We start from the raw sequence: 21,838 nt of genomic DNA, 5'->3' as shown, positions 1-21,838 counted from the left end.
ATGGTACTTGTTTTATGGATGAAAAGCAAAGCCGACCTTGGCAGAATTTGAATTCAGAACGTAAAGACAGATGAAATGCTGCTAAGTGTTTTATCTGGCATGCTAATGATTCTGCTAGCTTGCTGCCTCAGTGATAATAATAATAATAATTGTAATAATAACAAAAATTGCTCTAATTTAAGCAAAGGCCAACAATAATAATTCTTTATGATTTAGGCACTAGGACAGAACAAACACTGCAACACTCTAATAACTCTGCTCGCTCATCATCCAATAATAATAATAATAGTAATAACAACTTCTTACATAAGCAGATAGCCAGAAATTTGTTGGTGTGTGGGATTAGTTGATTAAATAAACCTCAGTTCTTGACTGGTACTTTTGGGAGATGAACCCAACCTTATCACGATTAGAACACTGAATGCAAAAGGATACAGTGAAATGCCGTAAGATATTTTGTTTGAAACTCTTCCCGTTCTGTTAATCCCACCATGCTAATAATCAGACAATAACTTTCATTTTTTCACCACAGGCTATTAAGTGCAAACATGGCATACAAATGTCAAAGTGTTTGTTTCATATATCAATAATGCACTACTGTGTAATAAAGTTAGACATGACTGAAGTTTACCATAGAAATAATACTGCATAAGAGATGAAATAGATTGTAGCTATGTGATTGATTTTTACACAACAAATTTCTATCAATAGAAATATATAAAGTTGTTGCTACCATAGTTGTTATTGAAGTACCCAAGAATACATCCAGTAGCCATATTATAAATCTGTTTTACTGTTTCATCATTACTACAATCCATTGACATGACAATAATGCATGTTGTTCACAGTATTATCAGGTAGTTGTCACAGATATATGCAAGTCATTTAAATATTTTACAGCACTCTGTCTTATATTAATTTATTGGTCAACCTTAAAATTCTTTTATGTTGATTATTTAATAAATATCAATAGTGTATATTGCCTACATGAAATTTCCTTACAGTAATATTGATTTCTAACAGGCTAAAGCTCAGATTTGTGGTATTGGTATATTTGATTAAATCATTGACACAGGAAGAGTGAAAAGTAATGAAGATCATAGTAGGATTTGAACTTTGAATATGAAGAGACATAAAGAATGGGCACCCAACTACTTGTGTCAAATAAGGATTTCAAATTTTGGCTCAAGGCCAGCAATTTTAGGGGAGGGGATAAGTTGATTACATTGACCCTAGTGCTCAACTGTTACTTATTTTATCAACCCTAAAAGGATGAAAGGTAAAGTTGATCTTGGTGGAATCTGAATTCAGAATGCAAAGACTGACAAAATACTGCCAAGCATTTGGCTTGATGTGATAATGATTCTGTCAGCTCGCTGCCTAACTTATGTCAAATAATAATCATTTATATGTATGAATGATGTGCAAGACTATTTTTGCTGTGTGCAGTTGGAAAATGGTGACATAGCTGTCTGCTCTCTGGGCATAACAATATAACTAAAATAGAGCTATTTTAATTGTCGACTTGGTTCATTGAGTTGATGATGACAGTGGTAGTGGAATTTCATTAATAATATATTATTTTTACTATTTTTTCCCCCATTCATTGTCCAAAACAAAAAGAAACCCAACTCTATAATAGTGGTGTTGAGGGAACCGTGAATTAAGGGAAAAAGAATGTTGTGGTCTCTAAGACTAGATTTAACATTTACACATCAGGGGAGTTTTGGTTATTTATTAAAGGAATGTATTTTATTATTTCACTTACTGTTGTTATCTTTGTGTCTAATGCTTATAAAGAAACAATACTACTATTCTATACAGGAGAGAGAGAGTGGAAATAAGGAATGTTGTGTTATTTGTACCTTTACCAAAGGAATTATTATCAATATAGTACTAGCTCAGCTCAGACCAGCTCTGATCAAGTATATATATGAATGAATAACATAAAATATATATATATATATATAATGAATTTATTGTATACAGTGCTCAGTTACACTACAACTCATCAGAAAAAGTAACCAAAACTGCATGAACGGTACATAGAATACGCACAGGAAGTGAATAGTGAATAAGTCTTTAAAAAAATGTTGGAGCATCAGGAGTACTGTTCTATATTTTAGAGATGAGGAATTCTGTACTTTATTTACATTGGACAGATATGTCTCCTCATCTTGTTTATTGTTACCACAACGTTTCAGCTGATTTACTCTCTAGCCTTCATCAGGTGTCCTGGTAGAATTTTGGACCCAACCCTGGATTCTCCTTCCTAAGGTACTTTTTTGCTGATTTTATTATTATTATTATTTATTTGAGGCACTACCTGGAATTGAACTTGCACTCTTGAGGTTAATAGTCTGCACACTTAATTATTACCCTATATGCCTGTTGGCTATTATACATCTTTAGAATGGACACACAGGGTTAGGTTCAAAATTCTACCAGGACACCTGATGAAGGCTGGAGAGTAAATCAGCCGAAACGTTGTAGTAACAACAAACAAGATGAGGACACATATCCGTCCAATGTAAATGATGCAAATATCAGGAGTGCTGTAGGTGAGTTTCAAGAAGCATCAAAGTTTTGAAGGATGTAGTGTTTCAATAGCTAACAACTGATTGTGGGTAGTTTATGCCATGCTTCAGCAATACTGTGCATGAAAAAATATTTCTAATGTATCTTCCTCTCTTTACTCTCTGCAGGCTACTAATTCTAATTTTCTTTTTATCATTTTCAAGTTTGCTACTTTTTATTTTCAGCTTTTTGTTTCGCTAATTGTTAATTTTTCAATTGTCACTTTTCTTCTACCCATTTATTCCTCCTATAAGATTCGCAAGCGCCTTAACTCATATAATAATAATAATGAAATTATTATATGCTTTTAGATTTAGTTTATTTTACACATTTGCCAATTTGATTATTGCTGTTTTTAATTTCTGAAATTAAAAACAAAAATATCACCACCACTTCCACCAGATCCTTGGTTGTCTCTATTGTAAGCATTCAGACCAGATCTCCTCCCATTTCCTCCCCATCCACGTTTTACTTGTGCTCGTTGTTTTTCTTATGTTTGGGATGGACCATTACTTTGAATACTCAACTACTTATATGATGCTGATTTTATAGATATATAGTTCAGTTATACAAAGAATGGAAGGGGGATTTATCACAGCTGGGGCATCTATATTCCTCTTCCCAAATGTGTGAATTTATATCTATTTTAAAAGCAAATTGACCAAAGGTGTTCTAGTGGTTTTCATTGCAATGCTCTTCATGGCATAATGCAAACCAATTTATTTCACTCTTTCGTTGATTGTACTCATGGGCCTGGAAACAAGGGGAGCAGGGAATGCAAATGCACCTCTTAAAATTTTTGGAGCATGCAAAATCAAAATTTGCAACCCTACCTACTTTTCTCAGGTTTAGAAAACAGTGCGTAAAAAGTGATCTGTAGAAAGTAGCTTGAAGTTAGGTTTCTTCTCAAAGAACAAAGAACAAAAATAAATAACAAAAATGATAAGGTCTTGTTTGTAAAAAATTTTGAAATTGGTTTTGCACACCCTAAGCTAATTTCGTTCCTGAGCTAGTAGTGCTTGTACTTGCAGATCATTAGTAATTTCCTTGGATTTTACTGTTTACTTTAGGATCTAGGACTAAATCATTTAACATGCCTTCTTAAAGACCAGGTGTTATGATTTGAGTGAACTTTGGATGTTATTTCTAGCAGAATGAGCAACCCCATAGAAGTAGTTTCAAGTAGGAATGTAAACTAGGTCACAGATTTGGATCACCAAGAACTTGACGCCCTTTGTGTGAGTGCGTGTGTGTGTGTGTGTTGTGTGTGCATATTCATATTGTACAGTTTTTCCACTTATCTCAGTAAAAGGTTTTGTACATACAGAATCATATTGTACAGTATTTCCACTTGTCTTAGTGAAAGGTTATTTTAGTGGATAATTGAGTAATTTGAATCTGCTTTGGAGGTCCTTGCTTTATTCGTGTATTTATTGACTCCTAAGTTTTGCACCTGTTTACTTCAAGTAAATCAAGTCTGCCATTTACTTAATTATTTATGTATTTATAGAATTGAGGTTGTGTGTGTGTGTGATTCCTTCTTTCTGGTTATGTCTGTTACACTGGATTTTATGGGTACTTGAAATGCATGAAGTGGTTAATTTCTCTTTTGAGACATGATATGCCTGTAAGTTCTTAGAACATTTAGGCTGGGTGCTAATCTTACAAAGTTAATGTTAGGGATGTAAACTTATTTCCCTAAACTGAAGTGTTTCTTTTGGGGTTTTTTTTTGTGTTTTATGGTAGTGCATATTAGCAGAACGTCATTAAGTCTTAGTAGCCAGTTAGAATGAAACTGCTGTAACCATTATTATTATCATCATTATCATCATTCTTGCCATAAGCACATCTTTCTGTTTTCTTTTAAAATTCTTTGAAATCTATAGCACTTGTATTTTTATTCTAAGAACCAGTGCTTTTATGTTCAAACTTGCTAGTCTGGCCTTTTACACCTACCCTAAAATGCCATTATAAAAATATACAATAGTGTCACTGAAATCTCAAAGCTATAAGATAATACATAATTGATTCAAAGCAATATGAATAAAAAAGCATTAAATACGATAAAAAAAAAGAATTAAACAGGATAAAAAAATAAACAATCCTATTTTTTATTTTCTAAAGAAAATATGTTTCTTAATGAATTTTTCTTCTTTTCTGTTTTCTCTAGGTAAGTCCAGACATTTCATTTTGTAATAAACTCCTCAAAGATTTGTGTCCATTGATAAAACCTGATTTGGTAAGTTTCATTTGGTTCATAAAATTCATTATACAACACAACACATATGGTTGCCAGCTGCTCAAAGTAACAACTGAGGATTCATAAATTAATTCTAATCTCAATAAAATCATTGAGATTCTCAGAGTGATTTCATAGCTATGTACTTCTTTTTAATTTTGCTTTTGATTTTTCCTCCAAAATTTCTTTCCACCTCTTTTCTGTTTCTTTCTCATATGCGTTCAACTTCACCAATAAGACCAATTTAGGGTGAGTGAGAAGATGAACTTGCATGGCTATGTGTGTAACAACAGTTACATGTAATTATACTACAGAACGGTGGTTCATAAACTGGGTAGTAGCACTCTTGAGGAAATCTATGATCACAAGGGAGTGGCAAATATCAAGGAGCTGCCTGGAGAAGCACTGGGTACACTGTTAATATAAATCAAAATATAATTTTGTTATAGAAGTCTTTACCATCCTTAGTAATTTCCATGAAAATTTAGCATAGGGATACTAGTTCAGGCAGATATGTAAAAAAAAAAAATGGATGGAATAATATAAGAAAATATGGGTAACAAACCACAAAAAAAAAATAGCTTCTGTTTGATTAAAATAATCTCTTTTTGTTAAACAAGCTATGAGGAAGGGCTTTTATAAAATGCCATTTAGTGAGAGGAGGGCACTGAACTATAAAAGGTTAAGAACTACTGCCATAACATATATGAATACATTATAATCATACAAATTTAGTCAATACTGCATATGTAATTGAATATACTAGACAAGAAGTGTCTACATGATCTCTTTGCAAGCAGAAAATGTATGTGTGTGTGTGTGTCTAGCTCAGTCTTAAAGAACTCTTCTTAGTGCATCAATTACGAATAGTCACATATAGAGGTGGCGAGCAGGTGGAATCATTAATTAATACACCAAACAAAATGCTTAGCAGCATTTCATCCATCTTTATGTTCTGTGTTCAAATTTTGCCAAGGTCAACTTTGCCTTTCATCCGTTTGAGGTTGATAAAATAAGTACCAATTGAGTACTGGGGTTGATGTAAACAACTTACAATTTTCCCTGAAATTGCTGGCCTTGTGCCAGAATTTGAAACCAATAATTAACAATCACATAGACAATATTGGTGTTATATTTCCATTGCATACAGTACAACCTGCATCAGAGGTAGAAGCTACCTTCGGTTCCTCATTCCAACCTCTCTCTCTAATTGATAATGAACTATGTCACCTTTGTAATCTGGTTTGTAATCTATTTCATTTCTATGTAACAGTCATATAACTCCCTGTAAGTATATTATGGTCTGAACAGAGGCACACTGAACATTTATACATTGCTTCAGTTAGAGCTAGTAGCATGCCTTTGGCCAATATGCTAACACTTGTTAATCAATATTTCAAGATTATATAAGACACCTAGACATATTAGCTTAAATTGTTCTCAAAACATTGTTGTTACAAATTTTATCGACTGCATAAGAGTAGTATATTGGCAGTATTGTTAGAAGTTACAGCTTTTTATATAGTCAATTCAAATTCCACCAAGTTAAGCTTTTCAGAGTTAATGAAATAAACTGCTAGTCAAATACTGTTATTAATTTATCAACTAAGGTGACAAACTGGCAGAAGCATTAACCTGTTGGGCAAAATGCAAAATGCTTAGTAGCATTTTGTCTGTCTTTACATTCTGAGTCAAAATATAATATAGTTTTGAAATGATTTAAAAGAGAAAATGTTTATACTATATTTTTACATACATGCCATCATATTTTTATACTTCCAAGAGTAGTGGGAAAACATAGAATGCTTGGTGAAACACTATATATTATATATCATATCCTCCATTTAAATCTCATTGAGATCAACTAAGCTTTTCATGGCTTTCAGGTGTGATGAAATAAACACCACTCTAGTACAGGCTTAAATTCAATCAACTTCACTCCTTCACAAATTTGTGGCCTCATGCCAAAGTTAGATAATATAATTTCCATAATTTCTTTGTCTGCTTAACACATTTAGTTTCTTAGATAGGAAATTTTTTCTGTCTTTTTTCTGTTAATTAAATGATAATAATTCACTAACTTTGTTGAGCACAAATGAAATGAGAAAGTAATTGGAAATGAACAAAAATTGTGGATAAATGATGATGGATGTGACAAAGGAAATAACAGCTTCGTGTATGGAATGATGCATGCTAGAATAAAGAGTATTATGAATTAATTTTAGCAGGTATGCTACACACACACACATGTATGTATGTGTGAGCATGTGCTGTTTGGATTTCATATTCCTTGAAAATTCATATCCTGTCTCAGTTGGTCAGTTTATATGGCACAGCTCCTCAGATCACTTTGTTGTGATACTGGATAAGTAGATTCCAGATAATCTTGTGATAATTATATATTACTTGTGATAAAATACAAATCCTTTTCTGGGGGAAGATTTGTCTATCAACTGCTTACAGCAATATAATCTTGAGTTAAGCTCTGACCTTATGAACCTCTTTTGTCACCTTGTAGACCATGTTTAATATAGCTTCATTTCAAGAACTAAAATCACTAAAAGAGTATGAGTGTGTGTATATGTGCATGTATGCACACGCACTTATGATGAGAAAAGCATAGATATAGTGGCACTCCATTGATTATGACGGCAAGGGTCCCAGTTGATCCAATCAACAGAACAGCCTGCTCATGAAATTAACGTACAAGTGGCTGAATACTCCACAAACACGTGTACCTTTAATGTAGTTCTCAGAGAGATTCAGCGTGACACAGAGTGTGACTAGGCTGGCCCTTTGAAATACAGGTACAACAGAAACAGGAAGAAAGAGTGAGAAAAAGTTGTGGTGAAAAAGTACAGCAGGGTTCCCCCCCCCCTGCCAGAACCTCGTGGAACTTTAGGCATTTTTGCTCAATAAACACTCACAACACCTGGTCTGGGAATCGAAACCACGATCCTACAACTGCGAGTTTACTGCCCTAACCACTGGGCCATTGCACCTTTACATAGTAATAATTATGGTAGATGCTTTAAGTAATATAATAGTTCTCTCCTGTTGCATGATATATTCTATTGCAGATGGCCATGAGTGTAAAACTTAATTATTTAATTTAATTTAGATGATTGATGATCACCTAGCAAAATAAATGAAATTAACTTAACATTAAATAAGGCATTGACTTTCATAGTCAAGCTGTTTATCAGTTTAGTTGCCTAAGTGTGAATATTATTTCATTTGGATTTTTTCTTGACCATTCCTAACCCTAGATACCATCAACCAATTGCTATAAGCATCTGCTCACCTAGCTCTCTTTCCTGCTGTTTCTAAATCATTACCATCTTTCCTACATTTGCAGTCTTCAGTTTTGATTCTACAGCCCATCTGATTTCATGCTGTCTTTTAGCCTCATAGGGATTTAATTTACTTTGGAGTCATGCAGTTATGAAGTAACTTTTAACTGACATATGCTGGTCTGCCTGCTCATCCATCCATCCACCTATTTAAACACACATGTATGCACGCACACACACACACGCATTCATAACACTTTATCTGTATAGACATACACTACAAGAGAAAATTAATTATATATTCACATTTATGCATATGCATTAGTTTTATAAATTGATGTGTGTGTGTGTGTATATGTGCATAAAATAAATCATAATTTTTTAATGTTCTCTTCTAAATCATACATCATATATTTTAGATCATAATTTTCTTACACTATAAAACATTACTGAAATTATTCATATTTTCTTCAAATAAAGTTCCTTTCTATGAGAATCCAAAAACAAAGAAAAGACAGAAAAAAGGAAGAAACAAAAAATTCTAAAGATTGGTTACATATTAAAGATTATATACTTATCTACAAGAATTTACAACTGCTTTAGCTACTAAAACAAGCAAATTAATAAAATTATCAAAGCAAAATAATGTTAGGTTTTATACTTGACTAGGAAGGAAAAAAAACAAACATTATCTAAGTAATGGATGAATTTTTTTTGTTCACACTAATTGCACCAATATTTTTTCTATTGAACTTTTGAAAAAATTAGTTGAAGTTTTTTGAAATAATTTGTGATGTTCATGTGAGAAATTTAAATAATATTTTATTGAAGTTAGTTTTAAAAAAAAAAAAAATTATGATTTTCATCTTAATGACTGAATATCATTGGTAATTTCTGTTTTAAAAAATATCTGTTTGACCTTTTAAAATCTTAGAATTTTGCTTAAAAATGCCAAGCTGATATTAAAAAAAAATGTTAAAAGTAATATATCTTCATAGGTTTGTGTGTGTTTATTAATGTTTTATCAAGCATATAGTATTAAAACTTGAAGTAAGTTATTTTTACTATAAGATATGCAAAATTTATTAATGATTTCAATATTAAAACTTTTTGTTCTTTACTTAAACTTCTTATTTATTAACAAAATAAATTAAACAAAAACAGAAAATTAAAAGCTAGGAAAAGTAGGATTGTTTGATAAGTTTTTTTTTTATACTGTCTCTTAGAGTTTAACCAAACTGAAATGAGCTTTAGGTTTTTGTTTTATTGTTGACTGTTTATTTTTAGCACTAGTGTAAATTTTAGTGAACAACTGAATACTTATTTTGTATTTTTTCTATGATATTTTTTCTTAGTCTTTATTGGTAGGAGTTGTGGAATTTTTTAGTTATCTTATTTCTTATAGCATTTCTTTTATTTAGATATATATAATGTCAGATTTATTTATGTCAATTCAAACTTACCACATCTGCCAAATGTGGAATTTGGTATATTTATTTTCCTTTCCAAGTGTCACATTGCATAAAAGCTTAAAATGTCAGATATAGCTGAAGTTTAACTGAAGTTCAACTTAACTTTCAAATATTGTTCAAATGTTTAGAATTGGAAAATATTACACAAGGTAGTTTCTTTATTGAGTTTCTTGTCTTCTTTGAAACCTTCTTGCAAAGTATTACGAAACTACTGAATTTCAGCTATAAGGCAGTCATGCAGTGATGATGCCAACTTGATTTTTATGCTTATCTTAATCGGTTTCATATTTTTAAATTGTTCATTTGTATCCAATCCCAAATTTCAAGTGAAAGTTGTTTCAAATGCATTTAGAAATGTCAAACAAACTTACATTAATCTTTTCCTTAATCATCATCACCATCATGATTTAATGTCCATTTTCCTTGCTGGCAAGGGTTAGGCAGCTTGACAAGAACTGGCAAGGTTGGCAAGCCTCACAATGTTGCATAGCTTGGTTTCTGCAGCTGGATATCCTTTCTAACGCTAACCACTTTATGTGGCACCAGCAACCACCATGTATGTATTATGTATGTGTGTGTATATATATATATATATATAACCAAGAAAAAAGCAACAAGAATGGATTAGTAGTTTAGTACAATTGTTTCATACTAAGAGCAATTTTATTTGAAGCTGCAAATATTGCAGCAAATACAAATGTCCAGTATTCATCAGCTAAATCACATATATGTTTTCCAGACATCCTAGAGAGTTTGATTATCCTCATGAAGTATTAGGAGTGAGTTCTATGAAATTTAAAGTCAAATTATAAGCAGACTTAAAATGCTTTCTAATGATGCACAGTTTTATAGAAAGTTTTTAAAGGATTGTTAACTTCCCAGAGAAGGTGAATCCATCCATAAAAATGTAGGTATAAATTCCGGAGACATGAGGGAAGCTGTTGGTCACATGCTGGTTCATTTCACAACTAAGTTGTTGCAACTACAACCAAAATTGCTACTACAACCAAATTCTGTTTGCAACAACTTAGTTGTTCATGATGAATACTGGACATTTGTATTTGCTGCAATATTTGCAGCTTCAAATAAAATTGCTCTTAGTATGAAACAATTGTACTAAACTACTAATCCATTCTTGTTGCTTTTTTCTTGGTTATAATCACCCCACATTATTTTATGGTTAATACCATAAAGAATTCTGGTGCATCTAAGTTAAGTACCATATTCATTTGAATTCATTGGAATTCACTTGAATCTTAATTGTTTTTGCTGAATATATATATATATATATATATATATATATATATATATATATATATATATTTATTTACAAACCACAGTCTCTGATATTTACTCTTGATCTTTTGTCTGAGAAGAGGATATATATATGCATAAGTTTAGGACTAACCAATGAATCTTATTGTAATATATGTGGCTTAACTCTTAATGATTAGGTACCACTGTGTGGCACATTTTATCAATTCATTATTTTAGAGAAAAGAGAAACAAGTAACTATGGTTTGACTCTCTATGATTGAAAAAGAATGGATTTTTCATTTTGTTTATGAAAATATTCATAATCAACCACATAAATAAGGGTATTTCAGAGTCTCATAAACCTATAAATCTTACGAAGTCTAACCCACCTCCTCCCAAAGTGATATTTTTATTGGATCATTTAAAAAGTTATATTTAAGAATATCAGTGATACTAATATTCATTTAGTCACAATCCAGCTGCTTCTTGGAGCATAAAATATTGCTTTTTAACAAGACTACCAGGTTCATTTCTATTTAGAATGCAGATTGTTTCTCACCAGGAGCAGGAACTAGTTCACAAATATAATTAGCAGTGTGTCTCTAGTTCTCTGTTTATTTATCCTTCTGACATGTGCATAAAAGATAATTAGCTGTTTCTGTCTTGTATCATTGTGTTTGCATGTCTCAATTTCCTAGAAATACTGTGAAGCTGTTTAGTTAATTTTGTTGGTATTTCATGGAAACACCACTGGGTTGATTAGCATGTGTGTGTATATATATGTATATGTGTGTGTGTATATATATGTATATATGTGTGTGTAAATATATATGTGTATATATTTGTGTGTGCGTGTATATATATGTATATATATCTGTGTGTGTATGTGTGCTTGTATATATATGTATATATATCTGTGTGTGTATATGTGTGTGTGTGTATATATGTATATATATATATATATATATCTGTGTGTGTGTATATATTTATATATATATGTATGTATATATATGTATGTATATATATATATATATATATATATGCATGTGTGTGTGTATGTATTTGTACATATAAAGTTGACATGGGCAATTCTTTCTTGTCTTGAGATTCACGGTCAAACAGCTGGGTGAAAAATTACACAGATGTGTAGAATGATCCGGTGATGTTGCTGGGCTTTGTATTTTTTCATTGCACCCATGGTTACTGAGACAATCAACTATAATAATACTCCTGTGTTTATGAATGTGAAAGGAAAGGGTGATAGATGATTAAAGAAGGAAGGGGTGATGTCATATTTTTTCATAGCTCCCATGGTTACCGAGATAATCTACTATAATAATATTCTTGTGTTTATGAATGAGAAAAGAAGGGGTGATAGATGAATAAGGAAGGAAGGAGTGATGTCATACTTGGGAGTGAGATGATGAAAATTGTACGCTGAAAAACTAAATCAAACAGCGTTTCAACTCTGTGTGAATATATGTGCATGTATGTAAAAGGGAGGGTATGTGAATGTGTGTATGTGTGCGCGTACAATGAAAGTCGGATGGTTCATCTTTGTTCGCTTAGTATTTGGGTTTATTTTTTAATTTGGTTGAATCTTGGTTGTTTTTTCTTGTTGGTCAGTTATTTTTAGCGTTTTGACAGAAAAATGTCATTCTAAAATTGTTTTGTAATGTAAGCGTGCCCAAACAAGTTGAATGCTTACACAGAGCAGGTTTTACAGCCACATCATCCAAACCGGACCAGGTGAAACCAGGCTTAGCTGCTAGTATATATATATATATATATATATATATATATATATATACATATGCATGCATGTGTGTGTGTGTATATCCATATGCATACACCTTTCCTTCACCTCTTTAAATTTCTGTATCATTTTCACTCTGTGTAAGTTGGACCTATTTATATATATTTATACATATAAATTCATCAGTCATCATCTGAAAATTTCAACTTTTTGCTTTCTCTTGTTCTGCATATATACACATATACATATTTTGTATTTGATATACTTAATATATTTAAAATATTCGATGTGTCTAATTTGCTTATCTCGATAATTGCTTCTATTCATGTGTGTGTTGTCACACACACACACACACACATACTTTAAATGTTAAAGTGGAACATATATTTTATTCAATTGATACAATTCAGTGCAGTTTAAATTATAAAATTAAATATTCCTCCCTTGTGCACCCACCTATTTTAAATGATGCATTACATCAACAAACATGGATTCAGTACATGTAAAAAGTACAAGGAAAATAAGTTTTCTACTTATTTTTCATGTTTTCTAATATTCTTCCCACTTCTGAAATATTATAGTCAGAACGAGTTGGAACAGTTACAATACAGATACAGATCAGTACCAATGTTTCTCAGCTAATCACAGACAAAATTAAATTTAAAGCATAGAAATTTTACAAGATTCTTTAGAAGAAATATTCTGCATAATTCAATTCTCAACTTGTAAGATGTAGAGGATTTAAGTGATATATGCTACTGGTAGAGTCTTTTTTTTGTTAGATAATGCAAGCGGTTGTCATAAAGGATAAAGCTTAGTTATTTGCAGACTAACTCTGGTAACTGAATTTATCCATTCTTCTTTCTAAGTATCTTCTTTGATGAATGTATTGATATGGTCTATAAGTAATATTAACAAAGTTAATGCAAAAAGAAAATAGTAAAAATAATAATGAATAAAAAGGATTTATGTTGCTTGAATTGAAATCAATGATTGCTATTGTTATCACTATATTGATAGTGGTGATGGTTTTCATGGTGGATTATTTTGTAAGTCTATTGTGTTCTTACATTAAAATAAGCATACTATAGAAATCAGATTTTCAATTTTCTGGGCTATAGTGTTGTAAAGGAAGCTTTATGTAAATAATTTCATAAGTTACTAATTCTGTTTTGCTTTAGCTAGTTATTCTTGTTTGTTATAGGATCTCAGTGTGTTATTCTCTGGACTTTCTGGGTCAAGCCCCTTCTTGATATTACATATTGATCTTGCAAAAATCTGTGAGATAAGGAAACATATGATGAAAACCTATGTTAAAACAATACCTCAAAATGGCTAAGACTTTCAGTAAATTGTACCAATTCAGAAGTTGTAACTATTTAGTGTCTTACCTGGGATTGAACTCAGAACATCTTTATCTACTACACTATGCCTGTAGGTTAATTTCTACAATGGACATATCATAGTAGATAAAGATGTTGATTAATGCAGTGCAGTCACCTAGATATTCTGAGTTCAATCCCAGGCAAGGTACTAAGATAATTCACAACAAAATCAACTGAAACAAAACATATCATGAAACATAGAGAGCAGAATGAGAACAGTACACCCACATGGATCAAACAGAAAGTTAGGATCAAAATTCCAGCACAAGAGACCTGAATAAGGCTGGAACATACAGCAGCCGAAACATAGTGAAAGCAACAATCAAGATGAGAACACCAGTCCGACTAATATAAACAATACACATAATATAAATTCATCTCAGAAATATAGAATTGTCTTACTTATAAATCATGAAAATAAATTTTATATCAGTATTATAGGTGCAGGAGTGGCTGTGTGGTAAGTAGCTTGTTTACTAACCACATGGTTCCAGGTTCAGTCCCACTGCGTGGCACCTTGGGCAAATGTCTTCTACTATAGCCTCGGGCCAACCAAAAGCCTTGTGAGTGGATTTTGTAGACGGAAACTGAAAGAAGCCCGTTGTATATATGTATATATATGTGTGTCTGTGTTTGTCCCCCCAACATCGCTTGACAACCAATACTGGTGTGTTTATGTCCCCGTAACAAGGAATAAGTCCTGGGGTCGATTTGCTCGACTAAAGGTGGTGCTCCAGTATGACCACAGTCAAATGACTGAAACAAGTAAAAGAGTAAAAAGAGTGTATTTCTTCTGCTTCGGTGGTAAATATTTTTTGTTCTTAACACAATACTAGAAGTCATTATACAATATGTTTAGTAATACAGTCATCATGCTTATCCTTCCTTATCAATAAATATAAAATGCAGAGTTCAAAAATGGCCTACATTACACTTTATTAGTTTCAAGACATAATGGTATAAATTGAAAAGGAATTTAATTTTATTTTCCTTTTAAAGAAAGAGGGGGGACCCCCCCCCCCCCAAAAGAAAAATACAAATCGATTAAAGTTCTTTTAACCTTAGACCTATCACAGTTCTGCAACCTGATTTGGTTAATATACTGATTTTTATCAAGATAGATGTAGATAAGAACATGTTTTACTTGGAAAGTACCTGTCTTCCTGCATATGGTAACTATTACCTTCACTACTATAACCAAATGGAACAGGTACAAAATATTTCCAGATGGTATTAGCACGTGTACAAAACACACACACACACACACACACTGTCTGTCTGTCTGTCTATCTCTCTCTCTCACTCTCTCTTTCTCTCTCTCTCTCACTCTCTCTCTCTCTCTCTCTCTCTCTATTTATCTATCTATCACATTCTCTCATTCATTCTCACACAAATTACCAAACTCTTCTTTAGAAACATTAAGTATCTCAATTGACTGACAAGATTTTATGAGATAAATAGCTAACTGCTTTTTACTTCCTTCCTGTTTCTATAGTTAAGACCATATGAATCAGATGAGATATTTTTAATCATATGATTTTCATTCTTTTGCACAATCAGGGGCTACTTTATCCCATTTCACTTAATCTGTAATAAATGTTGTCAAGCTTTATCAGAAAAAGATCATTTTGTAGATTTACTGATTTTTGTGTTCGAATGTGTCAGTATGTGAGTGTGTGTGCCTGCATGTGTGAGTGTGTGTATGCATGTGTGTGTGGCTGTACACCTTTGGTTAGTACATCATGGCTTAATGAGTATTGAACAAACTAGAATGGTTGGAAGTAGAATGAGAAATTATCCCTCTTTTATAGATGATAAAGTATACTGTAAACGTGTTACACTGGCAGAACTACTAAATAAGTAATGTTTAACACATGATAATTATACATGCATAGGTATATATATATATATATATATGTATGTGTGTGTGTGTGTGTGTGTGTGTGTGTGTGTGTATAAATAATATATACACACGTGTGTGTGTGTGTGTACACTGAGACACACACACACACACATATATATACAGTTTGTGAAGAGTTTTTGTACTTTAATAAAATCATATTACTCTACCTTTGGTATTTGAGTACTATTTCTTTCCACCTTGTTTCACATTTATGTGCTTACTCGTGTGTGTGTATGTGTGTGTGTGTGTGAGTGTACATATTAATGTCATCATCATTATCATCATCATTTTTATGCCTGGCATTTCAAATCTGGCATTTGTTGAGCAAGATTTAATGAGGCAATACAGTACAACTAGATACCCTTCTTGTTACCAATCTGCAGTTGTTTTTAAAGCCAGGTGTTTTTATTATGCTAATCTTTCTTCACTGCTATATTGTGCATGAGAAATATAAGCAGTTGCGCAGATTTTCAAAAGATGTTAATGTGAAGACATGCTGAAACAGTGTGCATGCACTCACATGCAGATGTACACATGTATGGCAGGCTTCCATAGAGTTTCCATCCATCAGCTATCATTGGTTGGCTTAAAGCTATAGTAGAAGACCCTTGTCAAGGTGCCATGCAATGGGATGAAATCTGAAATCACATGATTGCAAAGTGAACTTGAAAACCACATGACCTGTTTGTGTGTGTGTGTGTGTGTGTGTGTGCATGCATGCATGTGTTTGTGTAAAAAATAGAACTTTAGCAAAATAGTGGTGGTTTGTGATGGTAAAAATTATACAGTGATAGAGAAAGAGAAATATATACAATAGCTAATCTTGTTGCAAACGAACTTATTTGTTTTGAATATATTATGAGTTCATAAATCAAATAACATAATTCATTATTTTAACTTATTTAATTGGGAGCTTCATTAGAGCATTGAACAAAATGACTTATAGTATTAAGCTATAACTACTCACATTAATTTTTCTGGTTAGAGTTGATTTAATTTATTTTCCTCTCTCTTAAAGCTTGAGTTCATATGCCAATGTTAGACACTAGTAGTTTAACTTATTTAATCATTCGTTATGCATTTTCTATTATTAATTTTGTGTGAACTTTGTGTTAATCAGAGATCACACCCATAGATTCTATGTACACGTACCTACTCATATACATACAGACATACATACATGTGTGTGTGTGTGGATATATGTACCATTCATCCATTTTTCTATGCTTGCATGGGTCAGATGGAATTTGTCGAGGCAAACTTTTTTCTATGGCTGGATGCTCTTCTTGTTGCTAACCCTCATCTGTATAATGGTGATACTTATTTATAATCATCACATAATGTTGAGACAAGGGTATGCACATACACACAGTCACAATGGTACAGTGGGCTTCTTGCAGTTTATGTCTACCAAATCCATTTACTAGGCTTTAGTTGACCTGGGGATATAACAGAAGACACTAGCTCAAAGCGCCAAGCAGTGGGACTGAATCTGAAATATCATGGTTGGGAAGCAGTCATCGTAACTACACAGCCATGCTTGTGTCTATGCGTGTGTGTATGTGTGTGTGTGTGTGTGTGTGTCAATGATTGGATCAGTATGACATGGTCTCAGATCCATAGAGGTAGGGAGTAACTCTGAATGACCTAAGCTGTGACAAGTCATTTAGTTTATACTAACATGGAAAAGTAGATGTGAAATTGATGTTGATTATATATATATATAATGAAATACAATAATTCTGAGTTCTTAATTAGTATCAAGCAATTAAGTAGTTTTAAGTACATTTTAAAGTGATATGATCCAGCCCCTCAGCAACTGTACCTCTGTCTGTCTCTGTCTCCTCCTTCCTTTTCTCTCCCCTGTCTCTGTTACACATACATACACACTTTGCTCACTTATCCCATTGTGTATATCTCTCTCTTCCCCCACTTGTGTGTGTGCATGTACACAATCACACGCAACACACTATCATCTGTTTTATGCTTGTTATAAAGAACAGAACATAAGCAGCTAATTATCTTTTTATTGCAGATTTTTATCAACTTTTAACTGGTTCCAGCATAATTATTACCAAATTTAAGGGTTTACAGCAAAAATATGTTATGTTTGTCATAGTGTCAACATGAAAGTACATAGCTTATCGTGACATTATAGAACTTCCTTAGAAACTTCTATTTCTTTGTAAAAATATAATCTTATCATTAAAATTTTACTTAGACTATATGTTACAATCTAGATATGTTCAGAGATTATGTAAGTACATATTAATTTTTGATATGGCTAGTGTTAGTGAGGAAATACATTCATAAAATGTACCCAAGGGAAACTGAAAGACATAAAAAAAATATTTGCTCATAGTCTGTGAATGCATGAAAGGAAGTGATGATACATGGCGCAGATTACACTATCTGTAATTGGTTGCTTAGCGAGAGGAATGACTAAGGTTAAAAGGCAAATAAACTAGACAGTGAATTGTCAGAGATATTAGAGGGTCACATGAAATGCCTTGCAATGCTTTTTTGTTGCCTAGGATGGTGGACTGGTGGAAATGTTAGACTGTTGAATGTGATGCTTTGCAGTACTTGTTCCATCATTTTGCATTCTTGTCTTAGCTTACTTGTAGACTTAATCCATTGCCCTCTTTAACACCACTTTGTCCTTGGTGCCTTTAGTGATGTCCACTTGTTGCAAGCATTCAGGCCATGTGTCTAATTTGAGGATGTCTTCCTTTCTTTGCTCCTTCCTTCCATTCTACCACTCTTGGAAGGTATTTAAAGAGCTGTGGTCACTGCCCCTTCTTCTGACTAAAAGATAAAAATAATAAATGTGGGTCAGTAAGCTGTTGGAGAAATGTATAAGTATAGGTAAAATATAATTATTGTTTGTTTAGATCCAAGTCATCTCTGAACAGACCTATGACCAAAGGCATACCAGCTATGACCATTCCATCTTTGGTTATGGTGGAGCTTAATCAATTTCATCAACTTAGTACTTTATTTTATGGGCCCTGAAGATATGAAAGGTAAAGTTGACCTTGCTAGGGTTTGAACTCAGAACATATATTGTCAGAATAAATACTGTATAGCATTTTTTTCTGATGCTCTAATAATGATTCTGCCAATCCACCACCACCACCATTATCATCATTTAACATCCGTTTTCCATGCTAGCATGGACTGGACTGTTTAACAGGAGCTGGCAAGGCTGGGAGTTATCCAGGCTCCATTGTCTGTTATGGTATGGTTTCTCTAGTCAGATGCCCTTCTTAATGCCAACAACTTTACAGAGTGTACTGGGTGTTTTTTACGTGGCACCAACATGGGTGATTTTCACATGGCACTTGCACATGTGCTTTTCACATGGCACTAGCACTCTCAGGGTCACCAAGTGCCTTGCAAAAAGATAAAAGAGATAAAGCAAAACCCCTTGACTGGGAATGGGGAGAAATATTGAGGGATGAGTGGCTTTGTGCCAGTTGAGAGATTAAACACAAAGGTAGTGTGAGAAATATAGTGAAGATGTGTTGGGACATGCCTTTGAAGGACTTTGGTTGTGGCAAGAATAGGTGAAGTAATACAGAGCTTTGGACTGGATGAGAGTGCAGGATAGAGGTGACTATAGCAAATGATGGAAAGAAATGCAAGAGAGGCTTGGGGGAAGGGGTTGCTGTAGGTATGTGAGGACAGGGTAGGTGATGAGAGGCAAGTGAGTTGTGACAGTCGATAGGGGAAAATAATCATAAATGGTAGTGGTTTGGGGTGGGGAAGAAAGGTGACTGAGAAAGCTGGGGCATGTGATATGTGCCTATGTTGTTTTCAGGTGATAGAGAAGTGATGGGTGTTAAGGGTATAATAATAATAATGATCCTTTCTACTTTAGGCACAAGGCCTGAAATTTGGGTGAGGGGGATAATTGATTACATTTGACTCCAGTGTTTCACTGGTACTTAATTTTATGGACCCAGAAAGGATGAAAGGCTAACTCGACCTCGGAATAATAATAATAATAGTAATAATAATAATAATAATAACAATAATAATAATAATAATCCATAATACAACATGAATTTAAATTAGCCTTTATTCACTATAATTTTCAAGAGTATCCACCACAGAGTTAGTTGTTTATAAGGGTATTCATAACAACAACAGCAGGTAGTAATTGCAGTATCTTCTATAATTCAAACATTTCTATTGTCAATTTAATACAAGATAATTTACATAAAGTTATTGCATTCTTCTCTTACTAACACAGACACACACACACACACACAATATTATCAATGTAATATCTGCAAGTTTCAATATTCTTAAGTGTGATCATATAATACAGAATATTCAAGTGAATCATATCTTTCTATGGGTCTTTTAATGTGAGTAGATTGATGCAGCACAAAGGCAATAAATGGTTCAATATTTTGTAGTATTTGATCAGGTTGTTATACAGGTACTTCATCAAGAATCAGAATAGACAAGTCAAGGTGATTTGGAGGAATATTAATATTTACAATTGAAGCACGCACATAATACGTAACCTCAGCTTGAGTGTCTCCTGATTGGACCAGGTCCCTTATTGCTGCTGTATCTTCTCAATCACTGGAAACATGAATTGCAGTATACTGGAAGTTCCAATAGGCTAACTTCTTGAGCTAAATGTATTGCCTTTTTAACCAAAGTACATCCTATCAGAACCTTTCCAAGCAAGGAAAGACAAATTGCCATGTTCATTTCTGTAGTTTTTTTTCAAGTAAAGGCAAAAAGATGCTCGTGTGGTGTTGTGTTTGTAGATATACACAATATAAATCAAAATAACATGATGCATTGAGTAAAACAGATCCTTGCATAGGGATAAATAGGTTTTCAGGTAATGTTGATATCATGTGTTTCCTGATGATACTAATGTAATGTTTGCACTGCCTATTTTTGATGGGTTGATATGGGAGCAGGTGACTAGTTGAGATACTCCTGTTAAGTAAAAAAAAGACTCTTGTTTTCAATCATTATTAAATCTCAGAACGAGATGTAAACAGTAATCGCTCGACAATGTAAAGTATAAAAGCCATCTCAATATGGCTAACCACAAAGGGGAGGGGGTGTTACTGTAGCTTTTTAGCCCCAGGAGATCATCGTCTCCAGCTGGCTTTAAACACACTTTCTGTACCCTTTAGGTATTTGCAAAGGGAGGCCATCCCTTTCTCGTAAGCCTAAGTGATACGCACCGGACCGGTTTCGAGATTATTGTCTCTTCTTGTCTTTCATCGTGATCTGGTGATTACCAGATGTTATTGGCAAAATAAGTGAAATAAAGTAGTTACCAAGTACGATTATAGATGGACCAATAAGTCCCTTTAAGAGAAGTTTATATTTTCTCAATATCATTTGTAGTAATAATAATTTTTTATTAAGGTCATATATCAGCAGGTAGAATGCTGTCAATGAAATCAACCCCAGTATGGTATGTATTTTATTGAGCCCAAAAGGGTAAAAGACAAAGCCAACTCTGGCAGAATTTGCATTCAGAAAGTATAACAGTGCTATTAAATAATGTAAATAAAACATTTAATCTTGCACATTACCAGTTCTACTCCTCCATCCTTTTGCTGTCATTCTAAATTTGCTTTATTTAAAGTCTGTGGTGATAACATTAATCTTATATAGATAAATCAAGTCTACATGAACTCTTGTAACATAATTAAATGGTGGGCTGGTAGAGCCTGGAATTCTTTTTTGTCTTTTTTGCAAGTTGCTTTCTGAAGTGGCAGCATTCTAACTAATGAAGGTTAACCATATCAAGGTTATTGTTTGTTGTAAGCCTGAGATAAAAAAGGTTGCAATTATTAATTTAAACGTGTAATTCTGGAGTGTACAGTGAATCTTGTCATCTGGGGTCTGGAGCTTTTATTATCATAAAAGAGAGAATAAAACAGTCTATTCAAAAATAGCTGGTCATCTG

General features: G+C 33.0%; 1 protein-coding gene across 7 annotated transcripts in view; it reads left to right on the top strand.

The window, feature by feature from the left end:
- Nucleotides 1-21,838, top strand: part of LOC115210255 — a 757,977-nt gene that overhangs the window by 212,104 nt on the left and 524,035 nt on the right. For 6 of the 7 annotated variants that reach the window (XR_004998729.1, XM_036502024.1, XM_036502021.1 and 3 more), the window contains exon 2: nt 4,748-4,816. The exons of the other annotated variant lie outside the window; for it this stretch is intronic. Coding sequence is in view for 5 of the 6 variants with exons in the window: in XM_036502024.1 (XP_036357917.1) it covers nt 4,748-4,816 (69 nt within the window). In the remaining variant the exon portion in view is untranslated. The remainder of the gene's footprint in view (nt 1-4,747; nt 4,817-21,838) is intronic. 7 annotated transcript variants of the gene reach the window in all.

The sequence above is a fragment of the Octopus sinensis genome, linkage group LG4, assembly GCF_006345805.1.
Source record: "Octopus sinensis linkage group LG4, ASM634580v1, whole genome shotgun sequence".
In the NCBI taxonomy this organism is placed as follows: domain Eukaryota; kingdom Metazoa; phylum Mollusca; class Cephalopoda; order Octopoda; family Octopodidae; genus Octopus; species Octopus sinensis.
Note: the sequence above shows the minus strand (reverse complement) of the source record. Positions and strands in the feature narration are given on the sequence as shown.